At 40.2% G+C, this 25,933-nt stretch overlaps 2 protein-coding genes across 2 annotated transcripts in view; both read left to right on the top strand.

The window, feature by feature from the left end:
- Positions 1-925: 925 nt before the first annotated feature.
- Positions 926-2,997, top strand: LOC108443866 (uromodulin-like; the record flags this gene model as incomplete). The annotated part of the gene is made up of 4 exons (XM_017724750.2): positions 926-1,220; positions 1,515-1,586; positions 2,832-2,921; positions 2,975-2,997. Coding segments are annotated over 4 exons (480 nt in total), but the record flags the coding sequence as incomplete, so codon positions are not given.
- Positions 2,998-7,884: 4,887 nt separating this feature from the next.
- LOC108443879 overlaps positions 7,885-25,933 on the top strand; it is a gene marked incomplete at its 5' end in the record, with an annotated part of 40,016 nt that continues 21,967 nt past the window's right edge. Inside the window, 13 exons of the mRNA XM_037543304.1 lie at positions 7,885-8,188; positions 8,279-8,341; positions 12,008-12,433; positions 12,887-13,285; positions 14,107-14,178; positions 14,947-15,015; positions 15,130-15,165; positions 19,322-19,387; positions 19,922-19,987; positions 20,870-20,935; positions 21,546-21,611; positions 22,167-22,232; positions 23,463-23,525. Coding sequence (XP_037399201.1) covers positions 7,885-8,188; positions 8,279-8,341; positions 12,008-12,433; positions 12,887-13,285; positions 14,107-14,178; positions 14,947-15,015; positions 15,130-15,165; positions 19,322-19,387; positions 19,922-19,987; positions 20,870-20,935; positions 21,546-21,611; positions 22,167-22,232; positions 23,463-23,525 — 1,762 coding nt within the window. The remainder of the gene's footprint in view (positions 8,189-8,278; positions 8,342-12,007; positions 12,434-12,886; positions 13,286-14,106; positions 14,179-14,946; positions 15,016-15,129; positions 15,166-19,321; positions 19,388-19,921; positions 19,988-20,869; positions 20,936-21,545; positions 21,612-22,166; positions 22,233-23,462; positions 23,526-25,933) is intronic.

Genomic DNA, 25,933 nt, shown 5'->3' with positions numbered 1-25,933 from the left:
TGCATATGAGATGAAACACAGGCCAAATTCCCTCGGTCATCCATCTATATGAGAAACAGCAGAGAAAACAACAATTATGTGTAAAAACAAGATATTGAGTTGCACAAATCAGAAAATGGTGAGAAGAAAGTAAATAAACAGTTGAAAATGGCCAGTTTCACTATTTGGACAAGAATAAGTTTAAAACAGCTGGATATGTTAAGAATCTGCCAGGGAGAGAAATTATGCCTATACTGTCACCACACACAGTGGGTAAATTAGCCAAAGAATCTCCAAGCATCACTGATCGCGAAGTGCAGACATTAGTTAGGTCTTGGGGTCAGAACATCTCCCAAACTACAGTCAAACAACACCAACAAGCTTATACTGCCATAAGAAAGCTGCTGCTCTCAAGGACCAACTTAAGTGCTACAGTTTACAAGACGTTACTGGAACTTTCAGTGGAACCGGTCTCATCTTCATGACCAGATGAGACCAAAATAGAAGCTTTTAGCAAAAATCCCCAAAGGTGAGTTTGGCATAGACACTTAGAAAGCCATGCAGAGAAGTACCTCATCCAAACCCTGGCCAATTTATTTGGATATATGGTATCATGGACTGCATCAAGCACAAGCAGATGTTAAATCAAAGCCTTCCTCAGCCAGAATACTTAAACCTGGCTGTGGTTGGCTCTTCCAGCAGGACAATGATCCAAAACACACCTCAAAATCAACACCTCAAAATAGTTAACTGACACAGAATCAAAGTTTTGGCAAGAAAAGAATAAAATAAAGAGTTCTGTGAGTAAAATAACCTATATTAAATAAGTATCTTTTTAAATGTTTTCATAACAGTTACTTACAACACTCCCAGTTATGATCCCTGCAACAACTACACTGCTCTGGATCAACCCTGGAGAGCCACAAATGCAACTGGACTGAATATCTGTGACAGATACTTCAACTGGAATGGCTGGTATCGGCTGCTGTACTACGGGATGAGTGTCCGTATGCCAGAGAGCTGTGTTGATGAATCCAGATGTGGTACTTATACCACTCTGTGGCTGAATGGCTCTCACCCTCAGACAGGGGATGGAATAGTCACTCGTGGGGTCTGTGGGAGGTCAGGAAGTGACTGCTGTTACTACAGATTCATCCCAATTCGAGTGAAAGCCTGTCCAGGAAACTATTATGTCTATGAGTTTGTCAGACCAACTATCTGCACTGCAGCTTACTGTGCAGGTAAACTGTTACTTTTATAGGCATATGCTTTTACAACTATGGTTATTAAGCCTTAATTTACATTTACATTTATGGCATTTGGCTGACGCTCTTATCTAGAGCGACTTACAATTGGATCATTTTACACAGGAAGGCGAAGGTGGTGTTAGGAGTCTTGCCCAAGGACTCTTATTGGTATAGTGTAGGGTGTTTACCCTGGTGGGGGATTGAACCCCAGTCTACAGTGTAGAAGGCAGAGGTGTTAACCACTACACCAACCAAACACATGTTTGTATTTATATGTCCTTTCTTCAGATGTCAGCAGCATGACTCCAACCACTGCCCCAACCACTGCAACCAATGATTCTGGACTAAGTACAATCACCGGTAAGTTTCCAATGTACTCAATATTTTAATATTTTTCATATTTTCTTGGTTAAACTGGTTTTCTGTTTTTTCAAGTAACCATGTGCTATTTGAATATTAAACAAATACTTACAGGTAACCCAGAAATTGTATTAAGCCAATGGCAAATACAGTTGTTCTCACGGGTTAGTCAGGCATCAGTCTTGAGTACATACCTGCAGTATACAGCATCAGCCAAGCTAAAGCTGATGTCTATGAAAGCTGAAATAAGATACTCAATAAAACTAAACAAATACGTACCACTGCAAGTGGAAGCATTAGGTTGGGTAAAATGCACATATACTATATAGATGCAGTTGCTTAAAATTAAAGATAATGACAAAGATGATGATAAATATCATATTCAGCCACCATTAAGACATCAATGCTTACTTGTAATATTACCTTGACATTACCTTAATAACTGATGGTAGCAGGGGTGTCACACTTGTTTTAGATAAAGGGTTAAAAAAAAAAAAACGTATTGATGGCTTCACTGGAGCAAGCAGTCACTGTGGTAGGGAGAGCTGACATGATCCTGTGTCAGCCCACTCCTTCATGCTAACTGCTGTGCTGAAGAGATTGATAGCAATTCAAGTGAGGCGGAAGTTTGTAGGGTTAAGCTTGTCTGTTGGCCTGCATCACAGCTTGTTTGGTAGTGCTGCCAAAAACTTGGACATTGCAGCTCTGGGTGGTGCTGTTTGGCAAGTGCTAGTTCCACAGAGCATAACAGGAGGTGTTGAGGACTGTGTACACATCAAAAGGGGTTGGCTACTTCAGGATCACTGGAACTCTAACATAGCTGATAGGAAGATTTTAGTTTGTGAGGAATAGCCACCTCACACAGACCTATGAGTTTAGGAACTTATCTTCCTTTGTTGCTGCCATCATTCAAAGTTCTGTATGTTATGACTGCCCCATGTGTGTATAGATAGTTTAGCTTACAGTGACAATGGGATAACATTAAGTTATTCTAATAAGTAATCAGTCAATTCAGCAACTTTGTCTGTTTGTTTTCTTTGCATCTATATAAAGAATGCATTTAAAATCATTCATTATTTCTGCCTTTTTGATTTACCTGTTGCAAACAAGTTGATATATATCTGTCAACATTTGGTCTTTGCTTAGATCTTTCACCTGCAGTAGACCCAAGTAGCAGTAATCTTTTTCTAATAGAATTATTACTTGTTTCTAAAACTTCTCAAACTATCATTTGTTTGTTTTCAGGGACTCCCAACAACCTCACTTTTGACCCCTGCAATGTCTCTAGAGGTCTTGATAATGACTGGAGAAGTTACTACTATGTCAGCTACCTTGGTCAGGACGACACTCTTGTTGAATGGAATGGCTGGTATCGGCTGTATATTCAGGGGAAAAGTGCTCAGATTCCTGAATCTGACTGGTGTTGGAGTAACATGGCATGTGGTGGTTACACACCACTTTTCCTCGGAGGAACTCATCCACAACCGCAGGATGGCATTGTCACCCGAGAGGTCTACGGAACTTATGGTTCTGTGACTGAGAGCAGAAAATGCTATTACTACAGATCAAACCCAATCCAAGTCAAAGCCTGCCCAGGAAATTATTACGTCTACAGGCTCGTCAAGCCAGCTGTATCAGTTCCAATGCCCGCATACTGTGCAGGTAAAGTCTGCTGTCTCCTGTCTACAGTCTTTTCACAATGACTTGTGTAGATGAAATGAACAGTGTAAAAAGGCAAAGAAATTTTTTTTTATTCAGAAAAGGAATGTCAAATGTTGTGTGATAGACATTGAATCAAGTCCTAATAGTAGATATCCATCCATCCATCCATTTTCCAAGCCGCTTCTCTGTCAGGGTCGCGGGGGTTAATAGTAGATAAAGTGAATCAAATTAAATAAATGAGACAAAAAGTATTAGACTTGATCCTTTATTTATTGAGGAAAATGATCCAATATTACAAAAGTGAATGGTGTGTGAACATTGGCTTGGCTGTATCTGTTGTAACCACCTTGTGGTTAGCAATAACTGCGGTTAAACATTTCTGGTAGGTGTTGATTAGTCCTGCACATCAGATTGGTGTGATCCTAGGCCACCTCCTGCCACTAGGAGGAGACAAGGCACCACTAAAGGGTAATTAGGGCTGAGTGGTAACAGCTGTGGGAACCCTACTTAAGGATTGCGTTTATGGTGCTATGTGTATGTCTTTCTGCTGAACTGATGAAGGTATTCTCTTGGGTCCTGAGTTCTTTCAGCCTTGCTTTTCTTTTTCTTTACCTTGCATTCTGGAGTATCTACAGTTCTGAACTTGAGTCTGTTTCCTTGCCTGGTCTGTGGCTTATTGCTTAATCCAGATAGGGTCACAGTTGCATTTGGAGCAGCAGAGAATCCAAGATGACCTTGTGCCTTGCAACTTCCTCTAGCTCATTCCTAGGGACACTCAAGCCGCTCCCAGGCCAACTTGGAGATGTAATCCCTACAGCAGGTCCTAGGACGACCCCGGGGCCTTATCGCAGTAGGCCATGCCTGGTACAACCCCACCGGGAGGCGTCCAGGGGCATCCGAATCAGATGCCCGAACCACTTCAGCTGGCTCCTCTCAATGCGGAGGAGTAGCGGCTCTACTCCGAGCTCCTTCCGGATGGCCAAGCTCCTCACCCTATCAAATAGGGTGTAGCCCCCCAGCCTGCAAAGAAAGCTCATTTCTGCAGCTTATATTCATGATCTCATTCTTTCGGTCATTACCCACAGCTCATGACCATAGGTGAGGGTTGGGATGTAGACCGACCGCTAAACAGAAAGCTTTGCCTTATGGCTCAGCTCCCTCTCCACCACTACAGTCAGGTACAGTGACTGGATTACTGCTGCCGCCTGTCCCAGGCTGCAGTCAATCTCAGGATCCCTCTTCCCATCACTCATGAACAAGACCCCGAGATACTTAAACTGCTCCATCTGGGGCATTAACCCGTGAGTATGAAAGGGTGCAACCCCTATCAAGGAATTTGGTTCCAGAGCCGACACTGTGGGTGGAGGTGAGCCCAACTGTATCTAGATGGTACCTGGTTCCAGATGCCAAGAGCCAGTTTCTGCCGCAAGGGCCTAGGCTGCCAAGGGCCCCCCTGCAATCTCCCACTGCCTGTGCATCCTGTAGCTCTTTGTTTCTAATGTAGGGATTGCTAGTTCCATCCTCATATTGGGTAAGCTAGTCACTATATTGCAGGCTCCTCCTAAGAAGTGTTTTGGTTCAACATTTCTGTAGCTTTAAATTCAGGACATTGATTTGGCCATTCCGAAGTGTTTATTTTATTTTTTTGGTAGAACAACTTGTGTACACATTTCCCTTGAATTTGCTGGTATAATTCAGTTCATTGTCCCATCAATGATGGTAACTCGTCCTGACCCAGATGCAGCAAAATGGGGCCAAACCATGAAACTACCACCACCGTGTTTCACAGATGGGCTAAGGTCTTTATGCTGGAACTATATATATATTTATTTATTTATTTGTATTTGTGCCTGGGAGCAGCTTGGGGTCCCTAGGAATGAGCTGGAGGAAGTTGTAAGGCACAGGGTCATCTTGGATTCTCTGCTGTCCCAACTGCTACTGTGACCCTATCTGGATAAATAATTAGCTTATACTATTTATTTTTTTTCCAAATATAGCACTTTCTTATTTAAACCAAAAAGATCTATTTCGATTGCCCACAAAATTGTTCCAATAACGTTCTGGCTTGTCAGTGTGATCTTAAGCAAACTGCGGATGGGCAGTAATGTTCTTTTTGGAGAGCAATGACTTTTTCCATGCAACCTTGCTAAGCACACCATTGTTGTCCAGTGTTCATCTGATTGTGGACTCAAGAACATTAACGCCAGCCGCTGTGTGACAGGTCTTTAGTTGCTTAGAAGTAACCCTGGGCTGCTTTATGACCTTGCAGACTATACCTTGCTCTTGGTATGATCTTTGTTGGACAACCACTCCTGGGAGTATAACATAACCATGGTCTTGAATTTTCTCCATTTACAATCCATGTGTCTGACTGTGGAGGTGGAATACAAACTCTTTAGAGATGGTTTTGTAACCTTTTCCAGCCCGATGAGCCACAACAACTCCTCCTCTGAGGTCCTCAGAAATCTCCATTGGTCATGCCATGATACACTTTCACAAACGTGTTGTGAAGATCAGACTGTTCGAAAATCAAACTGATAAATCCCTGTTCTTTGAATAAAACAGTGTGGTCACTTACATGCTTATAACTGCCATTCCACTGATTGAAAACACCTGACTCAAATTTCATCTTCAAAAAATCTGCTAATCCTGACGTTTTACATATTTTTTCCACTCACTGATGTGTAACATTGGATCATTTTCTTCAGTACGTGAAGGAGCTAGTCTAATATTTTTGTTTCATATGCACAAACTTTTAAGCCCCACCGTATTTAATACTGTATTTGTACACAACTAGTTAAACCAAAGAATGTTTCAAGTTCGAAAAGTCACCCCTACTAAGGATCTGAGATTGTCTACTTGCCTACTATGCATATATCATACAATGTTTGCTTTCATTTATTCAATTTCCTGTTATTATTATTTATTCAATGTCCAAGCAAAATAGCCAGTAAGCAAAAGTTAGCCATTTTTATTGTTAGGAAATTCATTTATTCATATGGCTCCAAAATTAAGTATAATGTTAAATTCATTAATACTTAATTTATTCATTTTTTTCTTTAGTGTGCTTATTGACACTTTAACTGTTCCATTTTTCAGAAGAACATTTGCACTAGTACAGCAAAACTAGACATTTGAAATTAAGTACCAGAAGTAACAGTAGGCAGTTTATACACTGCCAAAGCAATGAATGACTTCGAATGAATTCAATCAGAATTGGAAGGCATATAAATCCTGATTGAACCATTAATCATTTACATATTCAATTTAGCCCAACATGTCTGCCCAGTTGAATAACTCCAATTACATTCTTCTCAATTCATTTATCAGAAAAGATTAGAAAATAAAGAGCAAGTGACCTGAGGCTGCAGAGGTCACCCTTAAAAGAGAATCTCCTCAGACCCTTTGGGGTCCTCAGTCCTCTCTGTAGGACTGTCCTTTTCTACTCACACCACAGATTTTTATTTGGGGTTTAGCTCAGGGAGCTGGAATGGCCATGTCAAAAGCTTGATTCTCAGATCATTTAACCACGTTTGTGTAAATCTGGATGTGTGTTTTGGATCACCGCTGCAAGTTGCTACCACAACCTAGTTTCAACTTGTTTGGCAGAGGCAGCCAAATCACAAGGTCTTAATATAGATTAAATATAGGAAAGGATTTGATGTGTTTTTGATCATTTTATATATACATATATATGTATATATATATATGTATCAGTTTCCTGAATATATCCCAGTGTAAACTTTAAATGTTTTTTTTTCAAAATTATTCACACATCAAAACATATTTTTAAAAAGGTTATAAATTTAGCACAAAAAGGAAGTGTTTTTTTTTTCCCTGTATGCTTCTCAAGTTTGTGTCTAATTGTAGTTTGGAAACCTGGCGATGTCAAAATGCTCTCAACTTCTGTGAATCTCTGACCATGATTCTTGAAGAAATTTCTGTCCCCCTCTACAAGCTGCTTTGCTCTAAGTTAAACAGCTCTGGTTGTTTTAACTTTCTTTATTATTGCCCTTTAAGTTGACAGTTAATATTTTCAGATGTACTTGCTTTTTATAGCTATCACCCAAATTTACAAAGGTCAGCACACTTTCATCTGATTTCATGGGTAAATTGTCTAACACGGAGGTTGACATAAAAAAATAACTATAAATTAGAAGATACTTGTATAATTTGTTTATAAGAATTCCTACTGGTAGTGTTAATTTGATGTGATGTAATTTCATCAAAAAGGGTTCCTATAAGACTACATGTCATCACAAAGCATGATACAGTAAATCAGCTGTGAAGTGACTACGTTTCTGGGTATAATGGCAGAGTCTTGGAGTCTGAGCAAGGCATAAGTTTAGAAGTTGAGTGATGCTAACACATCACAAAACATGTTGAATGTATGCTGAGGGAATTTTAAGACATATTTCAAACTTTTGGCTTCTTAGCATTTAATATGCAACACTGAGTGAGAACTTAATTAGGAAGAACTTAAGTTAGGAATTTTAATAATAATAATGGTAAAACATTTCTAAAATATATCGATTTCATTGTGCTCTTGACAGTTGCATTCGATACTCCCCCTCATGATCCCTGCAATAGATACACATCTCTGGATCAACCCTGGAGAGCCACTAATGCAACTGGGCTGGATATCTGTGACAGCAACTTCAACTGGAATGGCTGGTATCGGCTCCTGTATTATGGGATGAGTGTCCGTATGCCAGAGAGCTGTGTTAATGTATCCAGATGTGGTACTTATACCACTCTGTGGCTGACTGGATCTCACCCTCAGATAGAGGATGGAATAGTCACTCGTGGAGTCTGTGGGAGGTCAGGAAGTGACTGTTGTTACTACAGATTCATCCCAATTCGAGTCAAAGCTTGTCCAGGAAACTATTATGTCTATGAGTTTGTCAGACCAACTATATGCAGTGCAGCTTATTGTGCAGGTACTCTGTTACTTTTACAAGCATGTATTTTTAAAGCCTTCAGCTATTGGTTATTAGACTTTAATGTTTGTATTTATGTCCTTTTTTCAGATGTTAATGCCATCACGCCAACCACTGCCCCAACACCTCCAACAGGACCAAGTATAATCACTAGTATGTTTTCAATGGATCTCTTACTATTTTAGCTTCTAAATGCTTCATTGAGCTATATTGTTAACATTTTTTGCCAAGCAAATATGTATCATATGGATGTTAATCTAATACTCATCAAAGAAAGATGACAATGATGATGATTGGCAACCATCAAGACCCCAAAGCTTCTTAATGCTGGCTATAGCTTTTTGAGGGCCCTCCATGCTAGTTTGCTGACTAATAACAGTGACTACCATAAGCTGTCTACATTGTATAACCTTAAATCTGTCTATGTTTATATTATGCCTAATTGTGGCTCATTATTGCTGATGATTGGATGCTCATAGGGTCTCCTAGGGTGAACAAGTCTGGAGAGTAGACCCAGTCTAACTCGATCCAAAAACTCCATGCACAATGGACACAAACAATCTCATGAGTCCCTGGCTGGCAAAGGTGCAGTTGGAGTTTGTCTCAGTGGACGAGAGGGTCACCTCAATGTGAATTAAAGTCGCAGAGAGGAAATCTCTGACTGTTGTCTGTACTTATGCACTAAACAGGTTAGAGTATTCAGCCTTCTTGGAGTGAGTGGGCAGGGTTCTGGAAAGGGTCCCGGAAAGGGTCCCACCTACAGACTCCATAGTTTTACTGGGAGATTTCAATGCTCATATTGGCAATGACTGGGAGACCTGGAGATGCGTGATTGGGAAGAACAGTGAGCCCGATCTAAACCTGAATGGTGAATTGTTATTGGACTTCTGTGCCAGGCATGGATTGTCCATAAATAACACCAAGTTCAAACACAAGGATGTTCATGTGTACATGGTACCAGAGCTCCTTGGATCGAAGGTCAATTGTCGTTTGTCGATTGTCGTTTGTCAATTTGTTATCGTTTCATCTGACTTGAGACCATATGTTCTGGACACGTGGATGAAGAGAGGTGCTGAGCTGTCAACTGATCACCATCTGGTGGTCAGTTGGATCAGATGGCAGGGAAGGCTGATGGTCAGACCCAGTAGGCCTAAGAGAATAGTAAGCGTGTGCTGGGAACGACTGTCAGAGGCCCCTGTTTCGAATGATTTCAACTCCCACCTCCAGGAGAGCTTTTCACATGTACCAGAAGAGGTAGGGGACACGGAGTCTGAATGGACCCTGTTCAAACGTCCATTGTGGAAGCTGCCAGGTGTAGCTGTGGCCAAAAGCTTGTGTGTGCCTGTTGGGGCAGTAACCCAAGAACCTCCTGGTGTTTAGGGAGGACGTCAAGCTGAAGAAAGAGGCCTTTAGGGACTGGATGGCCCGAAGGACTCCAACTCAGCAGATGGGTACCGACAGGCAAAAAGGTGGCAGCCGCAACAGTGGCAGAAGCAAAATCCAGGGCATGGGTTTGGAGAGGCCATGGAAAAAGACTTTCATTCAGCCTCAAGGAGGTTCTGGAAACTGTCCAGCGACTCAGGAGCGGTCGGGGTGGCTGCGCCCAAGCTGTATTCAACAAGGGTGGGGAACTCTGACTTCAAATGAGGATATTTTTGGTCAGTAGAAGGAGCACTTTGAGGAGACAGGAGTCAGGCCAGAGGCTTCTGGTGTGTTGAGTTCCATTTCCCTGGTGGAGGTCACTGTGGTATTTAGCAAGCTCTTCACAGGCAAGGCAGCGGGGGTAGATGAGATTCGTCCAGAGATGCTTAAGGCTCTGGATATTGTGGGGCTGTCATGGCTAACACACCTCTGTAATATTGCATGGACTTCGGGAACAGTACCCTTGGATGGCAGACTGGGGTGGTGGTCCCTATTTTTAAATAAAGGGGACCAGACGGTGCATGCCAACTATCGGGGTTTCACACTGCTCAGCCTCACTGGAAAATTTTATGCCAAGGTCCTGGAAAGGTCCTCTCACAGACTCTTGAGGGGGCATGGGAGTTTGGCATCCCAGTCTATGTGTGTTTTGTGGACTTGGAGAAGGCTTACGACCGTGTTCCCCGATACATCTTTTGGGAGGTCCTCCAGGAGTATGGGGTGCTGGGACTACTACTATGGGCCATTCACTTTACGTATTCCCAGAGTGAGAGCTGTGTTCGTATACTCTGCAGTATCTTTCAAGGTTAGTGTTGGACTCCCCCAGGGTTGTGCCCTGTCTCCACTACTGTTCATGATATTCATGGACAGAGTGTTGGGGTGTAGCCGGGGTCAGGACAACATTATTTGTAGAGGCCATAGGGTGGCGTCTCTTTTATTTGCAGGTGTTGTTCTTTTGGCTGAATCATATGGATGCTCACTGGAGTGGTTTGAAGTGATTGGTATGCAGATCAGCACCTCCACGTGTGAGTACATGGTCTTAGCCCAGAAAAAGACGGCATGTCCACTCCTGGTAAGGGGAAAGGAATTTCCCCCAGCGGAGGAGTTTAAGTATCTCGGGGTCTTGTTCACGAGTGATGGGAAGAGGGATTGTGAGATTGGCCGCAGGCTGGGCCAAGCGGAAGCAGTCATGCGGTCACTGTACCAGACTGTAATGGTGAAGAGGGAGCTGTGCCATAAGGCGAAGCTTTCAGTTTATCAGTCTAAATCCTCACCCTCACCTATGGTCATGAGCTGTGGGTAATGACTGAAAGAACAAGATCATGAATACAAGTTGCGGAAATGAACCTTCTTCGTAGGGTGGTGGGCTACACTCTATTTGATAGGGTGAGGAGCTCGGCCATCCAGGAGGAGCTCAGAGTAGAGCCGCTACTCCTCCGCAGAGGAGCCAGGTGATTTGGTTTGGGCATCTGATCTTGATGCCATCTCAACGCTTCCCGGTGGGGGTGTATTAGGCATGGCCTACCAGGACAAGAGGTTGTCCTTGGACCTGCTGGAGGGATTCTATCTTTAAGTTGGTCTGGGAGTGGCTTGGCATCCCTGGGAATGAGCTGGAGGAAGTTTTGGGGGACAGGGTCGTCTGGGATTCTCTGCTCCACTGCTACCACGACCCTATCTAAGCAAAGCAGTTAACAATGATGATGATGATGATGGTTCTTTAAAACTTTAGCATTTTTTAAACCCACAGACCCTTTTGTGGCACCTTTCTTTTTTTGAGCAAAGTTACAGTGCTGAGGGAAAAAAAAGCATTTGCCCTTCATCTCATTTCTTCTTTTTTTACTAAATTGTCACATTTATGTTTCAGATCATCCAACTAATGTGAATCTAAGACAACATAAGTAAACACAAAATGAAGCATATAAATATAAGATAAAGATTTAGTCAAAATCTATCACCCATGTGAAAAAATTATTTTGTTTTTACATGGGTTATCTTTGTCTAATACATTCTGAAATATTCACGTGGCAAAAATGCAAAAAGTAGGGATAAATACTTTTTCACAGCACTGTACAATGACACATCATACCATCACAGGTCACTTTACAAGGAAATCTGTTCTAACTCTTTGAAGAACAACCCCCCCCCCCTCCTGTTTTTGCTCTCAGAACACCCTGAATTATTGTGAAGACTCAGTAGCAAATTTCAAATAAAAAAGTGGTAAAATGAAACTTCTCAAGCTCTATTTATAGAACAGTGTTTAAGCAAGCTGTTTGCAGAGATGCCCATATATCAGTGTACCAGCTGCTTTGTTTACTAGTGCACAAGCAAACTTGACTGGGGGTATAGTAGCATGTGGGTTCTTCACAGAAAAAAAAAACTTTTTTTTTTCTTCTTCAGCAGGCTCTCCAAACAATATGACTTTTGACCCCTGCAGTGTCTCTACTGTTCTTGATAATAGCTGGAGAAATACAGGTGGTTTCTACTACAGTGGTTACCGTGGTTTTGATGACACCCTGATTGAATGGAGTGGCTGGTATCGTCTGTATCTTCAAGGAAAAAGTGCTCAGATTCCTGAATCTGATTGGTGTGCGAGTTATATGACCTGTGGTGGTTACACGCCACTTTTGCTTGGTGGATCTCATCCCCGACTACAGGATGGCATCGTCACCAGAGAAATCTATGGATCGTATGGCTATGTGATCAACAGCAGTCAATGTAATTCCTACAGATCAAACTCGATCCAAGTCAAAGCCTGTCCAGGAAATTACTACGTCTACAGACTCGTCAAGCCAGCTTTGTCATTTCCAATGCCCACATACTGTGCAGGTAAGTGATTATTATTCTGATTATTAATATACTATCAGTATTAATATCTAAGGTCAACGTTGTCAAAGAAAAGTTGACGCAAAAAAATAATATTAAAATTTATTATTTACATTGCAATTTACCAACATTACCGAAAAAAGGAAAGACAATTACTGGTAATGTGTGTTGTGCTGGTAAGAGTGGATCAGACACAGCAGCGCTGCTTGAGTTTTTTTAAACACTGTCCACTTCCTGTTCACTCTATTAGAGACTGCTACCTTGTGTGTGGTGACAAACTGGAATATTGAACCATGTACTTAAAAAATAGCTTTAATTAGGTATAGAGTCCCTAAATTGAAGTCCATAATGTGTCTTTAACTCTGATTTTGAGTATATTTGATAGAATGATCTATTTAATGATCCATTCCCTGTTGATATCTTACTATTTTTTATGTTCATCTGTTTTCATTGCAGTTGTTTTGGACTCTCCCAACTATGATCCCTGCAATATCTACACTGCTCTGGATCAACCCTGGAGAGCCACTAATGCACCTGCAGGGTCCAACTGTGACAACAGCTTCAATGGGAATGTCTGGTATCGCATGCTGTATAACGGGATGAACATCCGTATGTCAGACAGCTGTGTTAATCGAGCCAGATGTGGAACCGATGTTGCTCTGTGGCTGAATGGCTCTCACCCCCAGATAGAGGATGGAATCGTCACCCACCTGGTCTGTGGGAGTTCAGGCAGTGACTGTTGTTACTACAGATCCATCCCTATTCGAGTCAAAGCATGTCCAGGAAACTATTATGTCTATGAGTTTGTCAGGCCAACATTATTCTGCAATGCTCTGCAGGCTGTTTACTGTGCAGGTAAATCTTTTCAGTGATTTTCAGTAAGATTTGATCAGTTTTCCATTTGGTTATATGCCCCCTCTTCAGATTTCAGCAACAGAATTTTTGATTTGTGTCACAGTGGCTTTAGAGCTAAAGTGAATTCAACTCAAAGACGTTTCAGAGGACATTCTCAATACTTTAGCCTTTGAGTAATGCACTCAACATCAACAGAGTTAACTATTTGGTATTAGAAATAAGCAAAACTGAAGAAGCACTGCAGGGGTAATTGACATTGGGAATGTTTTGAATGAAAGATGCACTTGATTTAAAAATGGTGTAATATTAAAACTTCTTACCATTTAATTTGATTCAGAAATGTTATACTAGTCAAATAAAATGGAAAAAAAATGAAAAAAAGAGAAAAAAAACAGCTTCCTTGGCTTTGATACTGTGGTCGGTTTCAGAAGGGGTGAAATTTTATAATACGCTGCTTTTTTTCTTAACGTTTAGTTATTGATAGTACATTGATTTAGCAATTATTAGGATTTTATGCATGTCTACCTTAATTACAGATGTGTGTGTCATTTTAATCTGATTATATACCATATCTGAGAAAAGTCTACTTCTATAATGTTACATTTTTCTAAATTCTGATGTTTTATTTAATTGAATATAACAAAACATGCTAATGATAAACAATAAATATATATATATATTTTTTTTTTTCAATAAATTTTGTACACTGTACATTCACAGCGGTATACACTGTTACCAGCTGAATCTGAGATAAATCTAATCTTCACTATTTTTATTATTTATATTTTGTGTTTGATGTATGCTACTTCTTTGTTTTTCAGATGTGAACACCATCACGTCTGTCGTTACCCCAACAACTACGGCCATTGGGATTGAACTGACGTCCACTCCAAGTAGGTTTCCAGAGCATTTAAAATCAAACTTCTTCTTCTTCTTTCGGCTGCTCCCTTTAGGGGGCGCCACAGCGGATCATCTGCCTCCATCTTGCCCTATCCACTGCCTCCTCTACTTTTACACCAACCATCTCCATGTCCACCTTCACTACATCCATAAACCTTCTCTGAGGTCTACCTCTTCTCCTTCTACCCGGCAGCTCCATCTCCAACATTCTTTGCCCAATATATCCACTATTCCTCCTCAACACATGTCCAAACCATCTCAACCTGGCCTCTCTGGCTTTATCTCCAAACTGCTCCACCTTCACTGTCCCTCTGATCTGCTCATTTCTAATCTTGTCCATCCTTGTCACTCCCAACGAAAATCTCAGCATCTTCATCTCCACCACCTCCAGCTCAGCCTCCTGTCTTTTAGACAGAGCCACAGTCTCCAAACCGTACATCATAGCAGGACGCACTACTGTCTTGTAAAGCATTTAAAATGCATGTAAATATATCATACTAATCAATTTACAAAGTCAGTATGTGAATACAGAGTAACTAATGTGAGAAATTTCACTAACATACGCAAACATTAAAAAACAATTCTCACCGATTTATGTCGGCTCTGGGATGTGTCAACGGTCAATTAACACATGGATTTTCATTTTAGTAAATGATTTAAGAATTTTTGACATTGATATAATGAAAGCTGGTTCAAAAGACTTCAGTTGATGTTTTCCCTATGAATATGTATGTTTAGTTTGACGTACGCTCTCTTTTCAGATGTGACCACCATCATACCAGTCTCTACCACGACACTGGCCATTAACACGGGACTGACCACCAGTCCGAGTAGGTTTCAAGAGGAATTGTCGGACATTATTGCCAAGTTGCCATCATCACTTTATAATAATTTGTCTCTATTGCTTGTTTTGTTGAGTCTTACATGGACTTGTCTTGTTTCAGGCATAACTACTGCAATTCCTGCTGCTGAGACAACAGGTAAAGTCACTGGACGTTTAGTTTCTTTTGTCTCATTCAACATGCGGCCACTGAAGAAGAAAAAAAGTAGAAATTAATTAAATATATTTTTCTTTATCAGGGTTGTTGTTAGCTGGTAAGAGGGCTATTCTTGGAATGTGGTTGCAAACACACTCCTTAGCATTGCAGGGACTGGTTCCTTCACATCATGTCTTGTTGTTTGAGTATTTTGTGAGTGATTAGAAAGTTTCATGCCACATTTGTCACTGGTGTAACAGCTCCTGCTTGTGGGATTAGTGACTATGATAACGACCAATGCTAGATTTTAATAGTACTAATCCAAACTAAGAATTGAAGGTGTTACAAATTAATTGCTTTACTTATTCTCAATATAATGAGTGGCAATCATGGTGATTCTGGATTAATTTACATTTATGGCATTTTGCTGACGCTCTTATCCAGAGCAACTTACAATTTGATCATTTTACACAGGTCGGCCAAGGTGGTGTTAGGTGTCTTGCCCAAGGACCCTTATTGGTATAGTGTAGGGTGCTTGCCCTGGTCGGGGATTGAACCCCAGTCTTCAGCGTAGAAGGCAAAGGTGTTAACCACTACACTATCCCAATTAGTCTCTAAAGTAGAGGCAGTTTTCTTGATTTGGTACACTAATCAAACTGATGTCAGTGGTTCATTGTCAATTAGATGAGCATGCTAAGCCATTTTAATGTCACTGAAGTACAGATTAAGGGAAATGTTGGCACTAGAATGACCTAAAGTCCAGGTTTTCTATGATATGAACAAATTTTAGTCATTTTCTAGTTTCATTGATGTCAGTAAGTGCTATACAGTGTGTCACCATTTAGTTTAATTGATTGGTTTGAGGAGTGTGTGAGGTGATGTGGCATGGAGTTGGCATCATAACTGCTAATTGCTAGGATATAACCTCCCATTACTTGATAACTGCATTAGCCTCTAACTGTCTTTCCCTAAATATGGTGACACATATACATATATCACTGCTCTCAGAACCAAACCTTGTATCTCCATTTTTGTTGTTTTTTTGTTTTTATTTTTAACATAATTTGGAAATGCCTGTTGTCCTTTACATTGTGTGTACATTTAATGATGAAGAGACCAAAGGAAATGATCCAAAATGACAAAAATGACATTTTTATGTGTGTGTGTGTGGTATGTATAATAATTAGTTCCAGTTCTACACACTATGGTTCTTCAAGAATTCCTTAGTAAAAAAAAAAAACATATTTTTATAGAACCTTTGCATGATTGAAAGTTTCTTTGCAATGTGAAAGGGTTCCTCAGATTGATGGAGAATGTGCTGTAGATGCTTCTAAATAGAACCTTTTTGAAAAGGGTTCTATATAGCTCCAAAAGTGTTCTACTGTTCCAGGCTTGACATTGTAACAGTAGAAGAACCCTTTTTGTGCTATATAGAACCAGACTCAAGACATTCTTCACCAGTCTAAAGAACCACTTCACAGTGCAAAGATACCTATAATGAAACAAAGGGTTCTTTGAGTGTTCACAGTTCTATATAGGACCATTTTCCTTACTAAAGAAACCTCAAAGAATCATATTTTAAGCGTGTAGCTACTGGAGTACGTGTATATATGTGTATATGCACACACATACATATATTGAAGACATCAAGTTAAACTTATTTCTGAAGTGTATGTGTTAAAGCATTGAACCCCTTAAAATCCCAGGCTTATTACATACTGAGCCTTACTAGTCAGTAACTACAGGGAGCTCAATGCAAGCTGGTTGACCTGTTCTTTGGATATAGAAGTGTGTGATAAAACTTTGGGCCTTGCCGGTGGGCCATGGCCATGCAAGGGGTTAAGTATATGTGTATGTGCAGTTGTTCCATTCCATGTAGTCAGAAGGTCAGTCACATACAATCCTACACATACGACCAGAAGTCGGAGTCATTACCACATCATGAAAAGAACAACGGAACAGCAATTTATCTATCTAGCTTTTGTAGTACATTAGATTCTAGAGGGTTTACAGCATCTCCAGATATTCTTCCGCCACACTGCAGAGAAAAACTTATCTTCAAAGTTTGTCTATAGGTTCAATGACTTAATGGATTTTGTAAGACCCAAGACACTGGTGTTGCTGGGGGTGGTGGTCAGTAAGAAACATTCACTTTTCTAGGCAAGTTACAGCAATTCATAGGGAATTATTATTAATCTAAAATAAGCAGAATCCTTTCAGTTATGAATGACAGCTTGTTTAAAGCTGTTCCCTTAGCATAGAGTTATATACGCAGAAGGATGTACATTTTGAAACTAGTGAATGTAGAGCTGAGCTTAGAAATGAGCCCTGCTAACCGTAAACATAGTTAAATTATTTTCTCTGATGATAACTCCACAGGATAACTCCCAGGATTGTCTCCCAGAGTCTCTGGCTTTACTTCTATGCCCTTTTAGGAACTTTAATGCAAAGACATTAGATTTTGGCACATACAGTGGGAAAGCATGTGGCTGACAAATATACCCAGATGGGCATTGACAAGGTTATTTTTATTTTCATTGACTACCTCAGCATATTTGATTTAAAATGAGCTCAATCTGCAGAAGAACAGCTTTAATGTCAGGGTATTTACTTGCAAATTGGATTAACACTGTAGGTATTTCAACCATTTTTTTTCTAAATAGCCCCCAATATTTGGAGACTCAAAATTCACAAATGCTTAAATTGGTGTTTTAACACTTCTTTAAAAATCCCTTCATTTGCCTGATGTCTAGAACCCATAGACACCACCATTTCTTCCCTGGTAATCCAGTACTTGTTCTTGAATGGTTGTTCTTCAGCTTTCCCTTTGTTAAATGAAATGCATGCTTGATTGGATTGAGGTTAGGTGATTGACTTGGACATTGCAAAACATTCCACTCATGTGGCTTTAAGAATGGCTCAGGTTGCTTTTCCACTGTGCTTCAGCTTATTGCCCATCTGCACTGTGAAGTGCTGACCAATGAATTTTGTAGCATTTGGTTGAACGTGAGCAGGTCATACAGCTCTACACACTTCAGAATTCATTTTCTCAACCGTCACATAAATATATTGAATGCATGGCCCAGCCCATAACACTACCTCCACCATGCTTGACAAATGAGTTCTTTGCCTTCTTGATTTCCATCTCCTCATCACATCATTCTAGTACAAGTTCATATTTTTATCCGTCCAAATGATGTTCCAGACTCTTTATTTAGTCTGGTTAAGTCTTCACTTGATTGTTGGCTTTGTCACAGATATGCTAACCTCCTAGAGGGTGATCTTGATCTGTTGAGTTTTTCATCATCAGGAAAATAATTCTTTCGTCATCTACAATGTTTTTCATGTTCCTTTTGCTGTTTCTAAGCTTATCGGTACATTTAAAAAAATGTAGTAAATAGTTGATTTGGCCACAGCTAATGTTACTCTTTTCACAGTACTGAGATGGGTTTGATTTGGTTGCCAGTTTGGTTATTGACTTGGTTATTGATTTGCTTATTGATGGCTTGCTTTACAAAATACTCTAAAATGAAGGCTGAGCTCATATGCACTATTTAATATCAACTTGAGTATGCTGTGGTAAAAAGCTATAGTAGTAGTATAATTCGTATAGGGGGCAGTCGTGGGCTGGAGGTTAGGGATCTGGCCCTGTGACCGGAAGGATGACGATTCGATCCCCAGGGCCGACAGTCGATGACTGAGGTGTCCTTGAGCAAGACACCTAACCCCCAGCTGCTCCCTGGGCGCCGTGGATAGGGCTCCCCACCACTCTGGGCAAGTGTGCTCACTGCCCCCTAGTGTGTGTGTTCAGTGGTGTGTATGTGGTGTTTCACTTCACGGACGGGTTAAATGTGGAGGTGGAATTTCCCCGGATGTGGGATCAAAAAAGTATCACTTAACTTAACAGTAAATCTGTCAATGTCAACATATTTGTGGATTTAACTGTACTTTACATGTTTGCTAAACTTATAATTTCTATGTCTAGCCTTTTCAGGAAATGTGTATATTCATTCATGGTATCACGTATAGCTAGCTATTACCAGCTGCCTACGACACTAGAATGCAAGCTAATGATATTAGCATTTGTTACCAATCTATTCATGTTAATTTAGCAAGCACAACAGGTTTATAACATCACTGCTTTAATCTGTCTTTACAGATGTGAGTGCCACACAAGCCCCTACGACAACAGCAACCATTAGTACTGAACTGACCACGTCTCCAAGTAGGTTTCCAGATGAACATTTAACTGACAGACTAGATCAGCATCATTCACACTTAAAAATGATAGTTCTTCAAGCATGCTTTGATCATGTTTTATATAGAACCTTGAACCTTTACACACTGTGTCATTGAACATAAAATATCAACAGCATAAATCAGATTAAGACAAATTTATTTCATAACAAAAGCAGAAACAGAAATTCATGTCTTTTGAATGAAATATGGGAGATAAAATAGGACTTTAAATGTAGCCAGTATCCAGAATACTGGTTGCAGTAAAATGAAATAATTAGCTATTGAACTTGCCAGTTAGTACAATGTTTAGATAATCCCCATGTGCACAGACATACTATAACACATACAAAAGTCTACAATCACCCAGATTTTGTGTTCATTCCAGCAATTTTCTACTGAAAATGCAAAAATTTTAAGAAAAACATCCATACTAATAATATAAGTATTTCCTACCAAATGAACTCGTTAGATTAGCAAACTCAACCTTTTTTCACATCTTTGTTTTATACCTTCTTTTCAGATCTGAGAACCACAGAATTCACTGTGCCAACACAGACCACCAGCACTGAACTGATCACCACTCCAAGTAGGTTTCATTTTAACTAAAATAACGCACAGACTCGATCAGCACTGTAGAGTTTTAGAGTAGCATTAAATCGTCTGTTCAGTTTTTTTTACAGGCTCTTCATTATAATTGTAAACTATCTATGAGAAATGATACAAGTGATAATATAATTCAGTATTATTGTAATTAGCCAAACTATATAATTCCAGACTTTCTTCTATTATTGAATCTGTTGTGATATTTCTGCTGAGACTACAGGTAGATTAAACGTACATGTACTTTCATTTCTTTTAGTAATGATTTAAATTCCCTGATGACTTTGAAAGTATTTGAGTCATATATATATATATATATATATATATATATATATATATATATATATATATATATATATATATATATAAAACAACATAATTTCTGCTACTAATAAAAGTATATTATCAAACAATATAATCTGACATTTTTCTACTGAAAATTGGCCGACAGTCCATGACTGAGGTGTCCTTGAGCAAGACACCTAACCCTCAACTGCTCCCCGGGCGCTGTGGATAGCGCTGCCCACCGCTCCGGGCAAGTGTGTGTTCACTGGTGTGTATGTGGTGTTTCACTTCACGGATGGGTTAAATGCAGAGGTGGAATTTCCCTGGTTGTGGGATCAAAAAAGTATCACTTAACAGTAAATCTGTCAATGTCAACATATTTGTGGATTTAACTGTACTTTACATGTTTGCTAAACTTATCATTTCTATGTCTAGCCTTTTCAGGAAATGTGTATATTCATTCATGGTATCACGTATAGCTAGCTATTATCAGCTGCCTACACTTTGAACAGTCATTTTATCATCGACACCAGAATGCAAGCTACTGATATTATAACATCACTGCTTTAATCTGTCTTTACAGATGTGAGGGCCACACAAGCCCCTACGACAACAGCAACCATTAGTACTGAACTGACCACGTCTCCAAGTAGGTTTCCAGAAGAACATTTAAATGACAGACTAGATCAGCATCATTCACACTTAAAAATGATAGTTCTTCAAGCATGCTTTAATCATGTTTTATATAGAACCTTGAACCTTTACACACTGTGTCATTGAACATAAATTATCAACAGCATAAATCAGACTAAGACAAATTTATTTCATAACAAAAGCTCTTCATGGCAACAAAATTGAACATTCTGCACTGAACACATAGTAAAGTGATAACTAACTTTGGCAGAAATTCATGTCTTTTGAATGAAATATGGGAGATAACATAGGACTTTAAATGTAGCCAGTATCCAGAATACTGGTTGCAGTAAAATGAAATAATTAGCTATTGAACTTGCCAGTTAGTACAATGTTTAGATAATCCCCTGTGTACAGACATACTATAACACATACAAAAGTCTACAATCACGCAGATTTTGTGTTCATTCCAGCAATTTTCTACTGAAAATGCAAAAATTTTAAGAAAAACTTTTTCATTAGACACAAGCATCCATACTAATAATATAAGTATTTCCTACCAAATGAACTCGTTAGATTAGCAAACTCAACCTTTTTTCACATCTTTGTTTTATACCTTTTTTCAGATCTGAGAACCACAGAATTCACTGTGCCAACACAGACCACCAGCACTGAACTGACCACCACTCCAAGTAGGTTTCATTTTAACTAAAATAACGCACAGACTCGATCAGCACTGTAGAGTTTTAGAGTAGCATTAAATCATCTGTTCAGTTTTTTTTTACAGGCTCTTCATTATAATTGTAAACTATCTATGAGAAATGATACAAGTGATAATATAATACAGTATTATTGTAATTAGCCAAACTACATAATTTCTTCTTTTATTCTTCTTCTATTATTGAATCTGTTGTGATACTTCTGCTGAGACTACAGGTAGATTAAACGTACATGTTCTTTCATTTCTTTTAGTAATGATTTAAATTCCCTGATGACTTTGAAAGTATTTGAGTCATATTTTATATATATATAAACAACATAATCTCTGCTACTAATGAAAGTATATTATCAAACTATACAATCTGACATTTTTCTACAGAAAACTGGAAAACATACTCAAAAACCACTTGTTCATTAGACGCTAGCATACATGCTCATAATGTTAGCATTAGCTACAAAGTTAGCTCCTATTACTTTAGCAAACTTAAGTAACTTTTTCATATCTTTGTCTTACACATTCTTTTCAGATGTGAGCACCACACCGGTCTCTACAACAACATTGACCATTAGCACTGAACAGACCACAACAACACGTAGGTTTCCAGGCAAATAATTACAAATAACTTACAGACTAGATTGGCACTCAGAGTAGTGCATGTAATCAAGCTCTTGGGTCTGGCTTGATATTTAGTGTCTTTAATAAATGTGTAGTTGCACATTAACAGTACTATAGAGAAAAATAACAATACAACAATGTAACTGTTGGTCATTTATTGACTCTTACAGATGGATTACAGTAGTAAAGCTTCTCATTTTATTCATGTGATTACACTTTTTTGTATTTTCTGTTAATGTAATTACACATTTAATAAAGCACACTGTTGTTCCAACAAGACATTTCTGATTGTAATTGTATTACTATAGCTAGCTAAATGTTAGGAAAGTTGGCATTTCCTGTGATGATGCAGTGCAATGAACATAATTACATACCTCCGGTTACAATAAGAAATGCCTCGTTGGAAAAAGTTAATATGAATGTAATTACCTTCAACTTAAAACACATGTACCATTACAATGGTTACATGAATTAAACTGAAGTTTTTATATATATATATATATATATATATATATATATAATCCATCTGTAATTCTTACAGTTCCTACAAGTTTATCATTTTTTTTTCTTCAAAGTAAATTATGTCAGACATGCTCCTGTTTAGATAAATCTGGTGTGATGTTGGCTTGTCTCGTTTTACTTCTTGTTTTGCATTGGTCACTGATGGGAATGCATGGAATGGTCTAATGTATTTAGTTTCTTGCTAAGTCATTTTAAAAATATAATTTACAAGTAAAAATTTCAAGCAACATTTCAAGCATTTGCGACAAATGAAAACATCCAACAGACTTCCAACACTGTAAAATGTGACTCATTAGATCTACTTAAAAAAAATTACCTAATGTGATAAGTAAAAAAACTAGTTGTATTCAACCTAAATAAATTATCTGAAGGAGTGATTTTTTTCAAAGTATTTTTCAGTTGACTAAAACTAGTTACATTGCTTGTTACCACATGAACTTATTTTTAAGTACATCTGATGAGCCAGTTGTTACAGTGAACTTTGTAGCAACAGTTGAAGGAAAGTAAAATGATTTATCCTGTCGACTAAATGAGTTTAGAGTCATAAAGTGTAAATGCAAGGCTAACAGTAAAACAGATCAAGCTGTACATATTAATACTTCAAAGCTTCCAAGCTACTTTGCTTATTACTTCACTACTAGTGACATTTGTTTTTTAACTTTGTTGTTTTATACCCTCTTATCAGAAGTGAGCACCTTGTCAGGCTCTACAACAGCAACCATTAGACCTGAACTGACCACGACTTCAAGTAGGTTTCTGTAAACGTTTGAAGTAGCAAATTGTTTATATATATATATATATATATATATATATATATATATATATATGTGTATATACACACATATATATTTATATATATACTTGGTTTTTTACACCTGTGGCCATAGAAGTGATTGAAACTTTTGGAAATATTGTGTGTGCATATATATATATATATATATATATACACACAAACACAGACAATATTTCCAAAAGTCTTCACTCATCCATGCAAATCATTGAATTCAGGTGTTCCAATCACTTCCATGGCCACAGGTGTATAAAGCTGAGCCCCTAGGCCTACAGACTGCTTCTACAGACATTAGTGAAAGAATGGGTCGCTCTCAGGAGCTCAGTGAGTTCCAGTGTGGTACCGTGATCGGACGCCACCTGTGCAGCAAGTCCAGTTGTGAAATTTCCTCACTACTAAATATTCCACAGTCAACTGTCAGTGGGATTATAACAAAGTGGAAGCGATTGGGCCTCTCCTTGGATCACCACCTTATCGTGGTGGAGGGGTTTGCGTGCTTGAATGATCTTAGGAGCTATGTTGTCTGGAGCAAAAGCTCCTGGTAGGGTCTCCCATGGCAAACTGGTCCTAGGTGACAGGTCAGACAAAGTGTGATCCATAATAACCCCTATGAAGACACAAAAGCAGGACTTGTGTACCCTGCCCGGAACAGGGTTACCGGGGCCCCACCCTGGAGCCAGGCCTGGGGGAGGGGCTCGCCAGCGAGCGTCTGGTGGCCGGGCATTTACTCATGGTGCCCGGCCGGGCCCAGCCCGAAGGAGTTACATGAGTCCCCCCTCCCATCGACCCACCACCAATGGGAGGGGCAGTAGTAGGGGTTCGGTGCGTTGTGGATCGGGCAGTGTCCGAAGGCGTGGGCCTTGGCGTTCTGATCCTCGGTTGCTGAAACTGGCTTTTGGAACTTGGAACGTTACCTCACTGGCGGGGAAGGAGCCTGAGTTGGTGCGCGAGGTTGAGAGATACCGGCTAGATATAGTCGGGCTCACCTCAACACACATCTTGGGCTCTGGGTCCAATCTCCTTGAGAGGGGCTGGACTTTATTCTTTTCTGGAGTTGCCCATGGTGAGAGGCGGCGGGCAGGTGTGGGCTTTCTCATAGCCCCTCGACTCGGTGCCTGTATGTTGGGGTTTTCTCCGGTGGACGAGAGGGTAGCTTCCCTACGCCTTCGGGTTGGGGAACGGGTCCTGACTGTTGTCTGTGCTTATGCACCGAACAGCAGTTCAGAGTACCCAGCCTTCTTAGAGTCCTTGGGAAGGGTGCTTGAAAGTGCTCCTCCTGGAGACTCTATTGTCCTACTGGGGGACTTCAACGCTCACGTGGGCAATGACAGTGAGACCTGGAGGGGTGTGATTGGGAGGAATGGCCTCTCTGATCTGAACCCGAGTGGTGTTCAGTTTTTGGACTTCTGCGCAAACCACAGTTTGTCCATCACGAACACCATGTTTGAACACAAGGATGTCCATAAGTGCACATGGCACCAGGACACCCTAGGCCGCAGTTCAGTGATTGACTTTGTAGTCGTGTCATCGGACTTGCGGCCATGTGTTTTGGACACTCGGGTAAAGAGAGGAGCTGAGCTGTCAACTGATCACCACCTGGTGGTGAGTTGGATCAGGTGGTGGGGGAAGATGCCGGTCAGACCAGGCAAGCCCAAACGCATAGTGAGGGTTTGCTGGGAACGTCTAGCAGAAGAACCTGTCAGATTGATCTTCAACTCACACCTCCGTCAGAACTTTGACCAGATATCGGGGGAGGTGGGGGACATTGACTCAGAATGGGCCATGTTCCGTTCCTCCATTGCTGAAGCAGCTGACTGTAGCTGTGGCCGTAAGGTAGTTGGTGCCTGTCGGGGCGGTAATCCTCGAACCCGGTGGTGGACACCCCAGGTGAGAGATGCCGTCAAGCTGAAGAAGGAGTCCTACCGGGCATGGTTGGCCTGTGGGACACCAGAGACAGCTGGCAGGTATCGACAGGCCAAGCGATCTGCGGCTTCAGTTGTCGCCAAGGCAAAAACCCGTGTATGGGAGGAGTTTGGTGAGGCCTTGGAAACTGACTTTAAGTTGGCTCCGAAAAGATTCTGGCAAACCGTCAGACGACTCAGAAGGGGAAAGCAGTGTGCCACTAGCACTGTATATAGTGGAGATGGTGTGCTGCTGACTTCGACTGAAGACGTCATTGGGCGGTGGAAGGAATACTTTGAGGACCTTCTCAATCCCACCGACATGTTCTCCAGTGAGGAGGCTGAGTCTGGGGACATGGGAATAGGCTTGTCCATTACTGAGGCTGAAGTCGCTAAGGTAGTTAAGAAGCTCCTTGGTGGCAAGGCTCCAGGGGTGGATGAGATCCGCCCTGAGTTCCTCAAGGC

This window comes from Pygocentrus nattereri, chromosome 12 (genome assembly GCF_015220715.1).
Source record: "Pygocentrus nattereri isolate fPygNat1 chromosome 12, fPygNat1.pri, whole genome shotgun sequence".
Taxonomy (NCBI): Eukaryota; Metazoa; Chordata; class Actinopteri; order Characiformes; family Serrasalmidae; genus Pygocentrus; species Pygocentrus nattereri.
Note: the sequence above shows the minus strand (reverse complement) of the source record. Positions and strands in the feature narration are given on the sequence as shown.